The sequence below is a fragment of the Pomacea canaliculata genome, linkage group LG4, assembly GCF_003073045.1.
Source record: "Pomacea canaliculata isolate SZHN2017 linkage group LG4, ASM307304v1, whole genome shotgun sequence".
Lineage (NCBI taxonomy): Eukaryota > Metazoa > Mollusca > Gastropoda > Architaenioglossa > Ampullariidae > Pomacea > Pomacea canaliculata.
Genome location: NC_037593.1, coordinates 28,350,629 through 28,359,724, shown reverse-complemented (window position 1 = coordinate 28,359,724; position 9,096 = coordinate 28,350,629). Strand labels below are relative to the sequence as shown.

The 9,096-nt window shown below is 39.3% G+C and overlaps 1 protein-coding gene across 1 annotated transcript; it reads left to right on the top strand.

The window, feature by feature from the left end:
• Positions 1-44: 44 nt before the first annotated feature.
• On the top strand, positions 45-3,028 carry LOC112561797 (alpha-ketoglutarate-dependent dioxygenase alkB homolog 4-like). The gene is made up of 3 exons (XM_025234530.1): positions 45-183; positions 818-1,027; positions 1,453-3,028. The coding sequence occupies exons 1-3, from the start codon at positions 94-96 to the stop codon at positions 1,957-1,959; spliced, it is 807 nt and encodes a 268-aa protein (XP_025090315.1). The 5' UTR covers positions 45-93; the 3' UTR covers positions 1,960-3,028.
• Positions 3,029-9,096: the final 6,068 nt, after the last annotated feature.

Below are 9,096 nucleotides of genomic sequence, written 5' to 3'. Positions count from 1 at the left end.
TTTAGGCTGAAACTGTTCCCTTTTTATCACAAATTTCTTTTTCTCGCACCGACGAGGCGGAAATGGGGAGAGAACTGCGTGTCCCAAACGAATATGGCTGACAGAAAGTGTGGCTGTAAGGGTATACGATCGTGTTTGCTTTGTGAAGGCATAAACACACAAAATACCGATATTATTACATGGGTAAGAATTTTCTACATAGAATTTTGATTTAGCCTCGGTGATATAGAATCAGTGATCATCAATCATTTTCTTACCTGCTGGTGTTAAAGATATAGTAAACATTTAAAGGTAAAGGGTGCCACAGGTACAAGCCTTGAAGGGTAGTGAACAGTTCGGTTCGGTTCACTTTGTCAGGGTACGACGGAACACACCCCCTTTCCATCCGTTGCCTTTTACCTTCCCTGATAAATCAGATGATATTCATATGCTGAGTCGTTAGGTGGGGAGTGATTTTTAATCACGTCTCAAGCCATCAACCAGCTCAAAAGTTAAGCAGAGTAACCACTATAAGTCCTCTTCCTCTTTCGAGAACTTTCAATCTAAGTTTTGACAAGTTTGTTTTTGTAGCTATGATGCATTTTCATGGAAAAATTTACCAGGGTCGGCAACAGAGTGCCCATTCAATCAGTGTAGTGGCACGTACATTCATGTCGGCGCATGTTTCCTTTTTCTCAGATGTATACATGCACACACTCAATTTTAATCACATGTATATATGCTCAGTTAATGAATGAAAAGTATCTTTTGAAGACTAAATTAAAAGGATTGCATCAACAGAATAGTTTACAAATATTTGTATTTTTGTTTCACTCAGCCAGAGAATCATACAATTCATTTCTACTGCGTGGAGTGTAGAAAGGCATTTCTTGAGTTAGACCATTCCAGTCATGCCATGGGAGAGAGCATTCCGTTTCCTGGTATCAGCATTGTGACCAATTTTATAACAGAGGAAGAGGAACAGGGTCTTTGCCAGCAGATTTATAAAACGCCATTTGTTGTTTCTCAGTCTGGGCGACATAAACAAGTAAGTTTATGAGATAAAGTAAGATAAAAGCAAATGGCCATAAAGTTAGTGAATTATCAATGAAGGAAATGAATTGTAGCTTATAAATGTGTTTACTGTTATGGTATGCCCATCATGTCTGTAGAATCTAACCCAGTAATATGGTATTTGGTTAGTTTATAGTAGACATCTATGTGTGTGGTGGGCACTAGTAGTAAATTTATGTGCATAAAGTTACAAGACAGGAGACATGAGCTGAGGGATGTAGAGATTCAAATTTTATTAACATAAAAACTTTGTTGTTTTGTCAATGACATTAAAGGAATCAATGATACTTTGTGGCCCAAGAGTTTTTACCCTTTTCCTATTATGATGATTTGACGATTTGTCCATCACATTGGAGATCTTTTCAGTGTTCGTTACTTTTATCTTGCATAATGTTGCAGGACTTTGGGCCAAAAGTGAATTTTAAGAAGAAAAAGCTGCGCATGGAGAAGTTCACTGGTTTGCCAAATTACGCCAGGACTCTTGTAGAGAGGATGCATTCTCTTGCTGAGCTTCAGGACTTTCAGCCAGTAGAACTCTGCAACCTGGAATACAGCTCAGAGCGTGGTGCTGCCATAGATCCTCACTTTGATGACTTCTGGATATGGGGAGACAGATTAGTGACCTTGAACTTGATATCTGACTCCATTCTGTCATTTACAAATGATTCTGATCCTTGTGTTGAAGTGCAGGTTCCACTCCTTCAGAGATCATTGATAATTGTGACTGATGAAGCAAGGAATGTCTGGAAGCATGGAATCCATCGCCATCACATTTCCTCCACTAGGATGGCCATGACATTCCGTGAGCTGACCCCTGAATTTTTAGATGGAGGGGAGAGAGCTTCAGATGGACAACAGTTGATAAATATTTCATTGACGTTTGAAGGCTGTGCAGTTGGGTTGTAAAATCATGTTAATAAGGAAGATTTATATAGCACCTTTCCAAAAATTTGCTTAGAGTGCTTTACCTAAGTTTAGGTTAGTTTAGTCCTTGTTACTCCTCGAGGAGCATAGGGCTGCAACAACACTTACGTGACTAATATATAGACTAAATCATCAACAACCATTCACTCATATTTGCATATAGGAGACATGCTTACTTCTACACCTTTCACTCATAATCAAAGTAAACTAAAGACACACGTTATGCACACTTATGGTCAGGACAGAGTCACTGAAGTTGTCGTTCTGAAAAGTTTAGACTTAAAGGAAGTAAAAGATTTGTGAAGTGATTCACTGAAAATCAAAGCCTTAGTTAGCAGGAAGCACCTGAGAGAGCCAAAGAAAAAGTGATATTGCCATTGCTGTGCAATCTTATAGGGAAGCGGATAGCGTAGTGGTTAGATCGCTAGTGTTCAAACTGAGAGCATGCTGGTTTAATACCTGAATAATGTAGTAAAACTTTCCCGACCCAGCTGGCGGGAATGGGTACATGACTCCATAGAAGGTTGGGAAGGTAAGGCAGTGAGGGAGAAAAGACAGGCACTGCCCTCACCTAAAGCTGGCCTCAAGAAAAACGAGGTCTCTCACACCTCACCCCCTCTAAAAGACCTGATAATGTCAGAGGATTACCTTTACCTTACAGTCTTGCAAATAGAAGTAAGCAATAATAGTAGCAAGCATAGGTTTGGAGCATCATCAGTAAAGTGCAACAGATACTTATTGAGACTGCCGCTGCTTTCAGGTTGGCCAATTACCCAAAGATCAGTTCTGTTGCAATCCACTGGGCATATAACTGTGCTAAACAGCTGGTCATAGGTTCTAGCTAACCCTCAGGATCATCTAGGTCAGGGTTAGAGACAATTCCTTGACTAACATTGGGGTGGGAGGGCAGAGGTGAAAAGAGTGTTAATGGGAAGAAGGGTTATGCAGTGATTGTGCATTGTTTCCAATGATGCCAGTTTTGTGATGACATTTATAAATATTGGACAATATTGTTTTGTGATGAAATTTATAAATATTTGACAATATTGTTTGTTAATTTTGGTGTGTTCTGTTCTTCTGATTAAAAAACAAATTATTCTGTGTACAAATGTATGGTTCATCATTGCATAACATAAACTGTGTTAAAATAAAGTGTCTCATGCATTAAATCACTGTGCTGTGATGATTAATTCATTCACTCATAAGGCAGGTTAGACCTGATTGCTTATCTTTTGCCTGCACATTGAAGGAAATCAATTAAAACACATTAATTGAATTTTAAGACTACAATCCACCTTTATGGGGGAAAAGCTTAAAATAGCATATTAGGGGCTAAAAAAAAATCATTAAATAAGGCTTATTAATTAAGTAGTTTATATTGAAGCCAGGACAAATTCTACCATTTAAAACAATTAGAATAAGTCTGTTTAATCTGAGCTAGGATTATGAAGTAGAAATTGTTACAGGTAATAGCCTAAGAGTTTAGACCACTAACAACATGAAAATAATTAGGGCAGATACTTTTATGGCAAGACGACAAGGTTGGAATTCTATGAAAGTCGTCCAATCTGGAATTTTTTGAATAATTTCTTCTTTGATGAAGCATGAGGTTAATGGGATCGAGATGGTTTGTGAAACATCTAATGCCATGGCTGTGACGCAGAGGCACATACATGTCCCAGCGTTGGTTCTGCCTCCGCTCACTACCCTAAGAAGCCATAGCTGTGGACCCTACCCAAGGCGGAAACTTTTATACTACCATCCGACGTCCTAGGTTTCCATTTTCTTGTTTTCAATGATAGCACTTGTCAGCACTGCACCATGGGTAAACTTTAGGCACCGCTACCTCTGGTTCGTGACAGTGGTCCCATGAAAGCATCTCAGATGCAGTCTTCTCTTTTTCAGATTGTTCCTACGAAACTGATGATCCAGATCTGGGTTATGGAGGGCTGGTGGAAGAAATGTTCCCAGCGATGAAGGAACGTCTTATGCCTGGCTTTAAGGACTGTTAATGAAGTTACTCGATCAAGTTCCAGCCGCGTCCATCACAGACAAGAGTCTGCTTGATTCCAGTAACCTTTCGTTCGGACAAAAAATGTGTTCGATACTTTATATCACTGACATTCTTTAACGTCAACAAAGTACTTGACTTTGGATTCCAGATACCATCACCGACCCTCACGACCAGGCCCGTTCTTAGCCCCCGCGGGGCCCGAGGCAAAGGGCATGTGCGGGGCCCTCACGCCACGATCACACGGTTTTAGTTGGGATCTAAAGTCACTTTTTTCCTCAGAGATATCTCGTCTTTTATCATTGACAGCACGCTGCATACACATTACAACATAAGCCTACGATTAATTTATTTGCAACGTTCGTCAATAGGTTACAATCAAAAGCGCGGGGCCCCTTGAAGCGCGGGGCCCTAGGCAGATGCCTCGTCCGCCTGCCCCTAAGCACGGCCCTGCTCACGACACAGTGCTCATCAGACGCGTTTACCTTTATTCTGCCATTGTGAGCCTGCACGACACCCCAGCCACCGGCAGCCACATCTTCATCACGGCCTTCCAAGAAAAGCGGGTGGGTGAGCTGTGGCGCTGCCTGAAACACGGCAGCGATGACATCATCTGGAGCCCGGCGCCCGTTGCTCAAGCTCTGGCCGACCCCAACAACAGCGACGATCCGAGAGAAGTCTTCACTGTGGTCTATCGGTGTCACGTGCCTTTGTCCACACATGACCGCAGCGCTAGAGTGATCCAGAGACGTTAATGGGGCACCATTTTTTTTTCTCTCTCTCTCTAACGACTGGGTAAAACTCAGTGCAAAAATGTTATTTCCTGCTAAATCAATTTAGTAACGGGACTCTTTCGTTTGCTTCAACCCAGTCTCGCTCTCCGTCACGAGACCTTATGTCTGGCTGATGATTCTCGTGCCTTCGCGGCCATCAAACTTGAAAGTGATGTCAAGCCCCTACAGCCAATCGGATTGTGTTTTCCCACACGCATTATAGACCACAGCCAATCAGATTGTGTTTTCCCACATTCATTATAGACCACGGCCAATCAGCGATTTCCTAGACTGTATGACTGCCCTCGTCCTCAGCATTCGAGTCTCGTTACGTAACACTCGATATGCAAATGAAGGTCATAACCTTGCTGGAGGCCAAACAACCTTCACGTCTTGTGATGTTTACGCCTAAGGTTTTCATCGTTTGTTTTAATAGTAAAAGTTAATCTGCTTTAAATCTCAATGTTGGTGAATGAAAGCGCTCCTTAACTACTCTATACTCGCCCCCTTTCGGCGATACATGGAGGACAGTAAGTGCAGTAAAGCATACAATGAGTGGAAGTATCGGCGATGCCATATATGTACGTTGGCAAAACTAGGGGGAGGGATGGTCATTTCTCCCCAACCATTTCGTCCCAGCGAGGTCTCCATTTTGTCCCAAATGATCACACCACATCGACCATGATCCCTAAAATGCTTCTTTTGAGAGGACAAGTCCAAGGAAAATACAGGTTAAGCCTTTCTTGGGCCCAGCTTTTTATGAGGGTAGTGCCCACTTGCTTACCCCTTGCTGCCATACTTTAACGATATTTGTTCCCCTTTTTCCTATTTCACCAACTTTAATAATAATAATAACAACAGGAGAAAGGAGAAGACTTTTTATTTTAGAAGTAGAGAAGTTGTTTTAACTAAGCGTTTGTACGGTCGATTTTTTATTTATTTATTTTTCTTTTGCGAACATACAATTTCTTGTTTCTACCTCTTTTGATTGTTCTCTTGCAATAAAACGTATGTGCAATGGTTTACACAGATTTATTGAGCATGTATCCTAACACATTCCACTTGGTTGGTTTTTTTAATTATTATTTTACATTTGTGGAAATAATCATTCCAATTAATTTTTTTATTTGGTTGTGGAAACTGATTACTAGCATTTGAAACAAACATCTGGAATTTTCTAGTCTTCCCACCTCTTTCAATTATTTTCTTTTTCATGCACATGCAATGATGCTCGTGATTTTGAACACTTGATCGTCCTTCTTTCCTGTGAGAATAAAATAATACCAACTTAGTTTTTGGTATTTCATGCTGTTTTTGGTTTCCGATTAGTTGAATTTGAATATTTTTATATTCGTTGTTCTATTCCAGGGGTGGGCAAAGTTTTTTTCTTCGTTGGCCGGTCTCAAAATTCTAAACTAAACGGTGGGCCGGTAATATACCAAAAACTCGCCGCAACTACACAACAAATTTATTATAATGGGATGGAAATGCGTACACAATGATATTTACTTACCAAATTTAATGTGAAACTTTACATTCACTCACAATAAAAATTTAAATTGTTTTTCCTTTGAAGGCAGCCGCCACCCATGTCCTCGTATAGTTCCGTTAAGACACATCAGCCGCCTTGTTATTTTTGTGTTTTTTTTCAGTTAGAATGCTACGGACTGATTCACACGAAGTCGTATTTGATAAAAATTAACTTTCAACCAAATTAACCTAAGTTAGATAAGCATAATTTATAAACAACGATAAATACTTTGCCCACTCCTGCTCCATTCAGTTACGGTGTTGTGAAGTATAATATAGCTAGAAGCGTATATATCTAAACAATGTGAGGTATTAAGCAGGAGCAGAAATAAATGCTAGCAAAACTTATTTTTCGGTGTGTCCTTGAGTTTATTTTTGTGCATGCATCTTTGTTATGCATCAGAAAATTTATATGAGATGTCAAACATTTGTCACACCTCTAATGAGGAACTCAAGTTAATTTGACCAGGACTGGCAAAGTTTGCACATGACGGTTTTTTTTTTATAAAAAAAGCTAGAGGTGTGATTGCTAGCGGTTCATTCATTGGATCATCACCTGTTTCTGAGAGCATTGTTCCTCGGGTCAAGCGCATTCCCAAAAACGTCTAACTACAACCACAACCTTGATCAAACATTTTGGATCAGTGATTTAGTCTGACATCCACACAATTGAACAAAATGTATTCATCAATAAGCAATTAAGTGAAATTAAGATTGCGATATAGGTGTCAGGAATGCTATCAATAAAAAAAGGACGTTCCTCCCCTGGCTGCTTGGTAAAGGAACATGTCACAACAACAAACTGCTTATGAAAGCTGTTGTACATAAGTTTATTTTCTTTTAATTTCTACCAAACAATTTGATAACGATATGCAATTTGATATCACAAAATGATAGCTGATCACAGATCAGATATGTAAACTACAGTAAAAAAAGGGTATTCAGTTTCTCTTGAAATGAGAAACTTGAAAAATCTTACAAATCCGGTCCTGTCGAAAAACATTTTCTACCCAAAAATCTTGTATAATACAGAAAAATTGCATACAAATATATAAGATGAATGCATCCACAAGTAACACAGGCTATAAACCTTAATGCTTTTCTTGGTGCTTATCTGAGAGCAGATGTTTTGGATACACATTTCTGAAAGCTGTCAAGTTCTCATTAAATGTCTCAAATGTATTCCATAATGGAAACACCTTTTCAGCAATGAGTTCTTGTACTGCCAGCATCCTTTAAGTCGGTTAGTTTGGAACAGTAAAATTCTGTTTCATTTTACAAAAATGATTACAAAAATACTTTATAAGCTTCAGTCTTATGCCCACATGTTATTGCTCATTAGAGATTTAATAACTAATCAAATCGGCCCCACCACACACACACTCTTATACAGTGGAACCTCGGTTAGCGAACGCCTCGGATAGCGAATATTTCGGATAACGAACAAAAATTTCGTTAAAAATGTGTCTCGGATAGCGAACAAAATGTTGAATAACAGCCACGTGAACCACAAGTGACCGACCAGCATGTCCTCATTCGCGCTCGAGACACAGTTACGATTAGTCGTTCCTTATCTATGCGCATCCTTCTTATTTAGTGATTTTTGTGCTTTATTTAAATCAGATAATCCTCAACCATGGCTCCAAAGAAGATTAAGAGCAATAGTAGTGAGGTTATGACAAGGAAGCAGCGGCCAACAAATGAACTGAAAAAGGAAATTTCAAAATATGAAGGCGGCATGCGTCTGTCGGATATGTGATGTCGTATTACCGAAGAGTTTTACAAAAAAGGCAGAAGGAACAGACACTGGACAAGTTTTTTCCTTTAACCTCAAAGCGAAAACCCCTTCCTCCCCACACCTCCATCCACCCACGCCGTCAAAACGGCAAGTTTTCTTATGTTTAAATGCTTTCGTTAATGTTTTTATGCTTATTTAACTCCATTTATATTGTATTGTAACTGTTCTTATTAAAAAAAAACCTATATAGCCTGTAACTTTCAAATATTAGCGAGTCAACAGGGGCTGGGAACCAATTAAACCAGAAAGGATTGTGTTCGTTAACCGAGGTTTCACTGTATATACATACACAGATATTTACATATCAATAAAGACCAAACTTTCAACAGCTACCCTTAGAATTAGACCTGGACTGATTAATGGTCACATTTACCCCCTCCTCCCACCTAAAATAAAACTACAACCCATTATTTTTTAAAAATAAGGAGAAAGGCAATCAGTAATCCTTAGTTCCCAATATCCTCTCTTCCTGTAAATATTGGAAACAAATTAGCAGGTGGGTTATACAGAAATTTTTAGATCTGGAAAAATCTTCAATTATGAACTACCCTTTTTCCTTCACTTTTTAAGTCTTGTTCACAGAAACAATAATGAACAATATAAATATCATAGCTAAGGCCATTGTATATTAGTTTTTTTTAATAAAAATCTTTCGAGCCTCTTCCTGCCAAAGTAATCTGCTCAGCAAAGACCTCTTGCCTCTTGTCCACCGCTGCTGTCTCTATGGTCATCCAGTACAAGTCAACCAGTACATGACTAGGTCACGCGCCTAAATGAATCTGCAGTTATGACTGCACAAAATAAATGATCCACACACAACTCTTCTGAATTTTTGTTATGTTCTTGACAGCAGAGGAGAAAAACTGAAACAGATGCATTCTTCCTCTCAAGCATGCTTGTCCCATTTCTATTTTCTTTCTTGCACCCACAAGTAATTGATGGACATGTAGTCATCTACCTGCATGTATGCAGGAAAGTAAATGTGCTGCATTAGGCAGCAAACAGAG

What these genes read in the sequence shown, in the direction of transcription:
- LOC112561797 (XM_025234530.1), top strand. Translation starts at nt 94, where the DNA reads ATGGCTGACAGAAAGTGTGGCTGTAAGGGTATACGATCGTGTTTGCTT. An exon ending in ATACCGATATTATTACATGG is followed by an intron (nt 184 to 817) that starts GTAAGAATTTTC and finishes TGTTTCACTCAG; the next exon opens with CCAGAGAATCATACAATTCA. An exon ending in AGTCTGGGCGACATAAACAA is followed by an intron (nt 1,028 to 1,452) that starts GTAAGTTTATGA and finishes ATAATGTTGCAG; the next exon opens with GACTTTGGGCCAAAAGTGAA.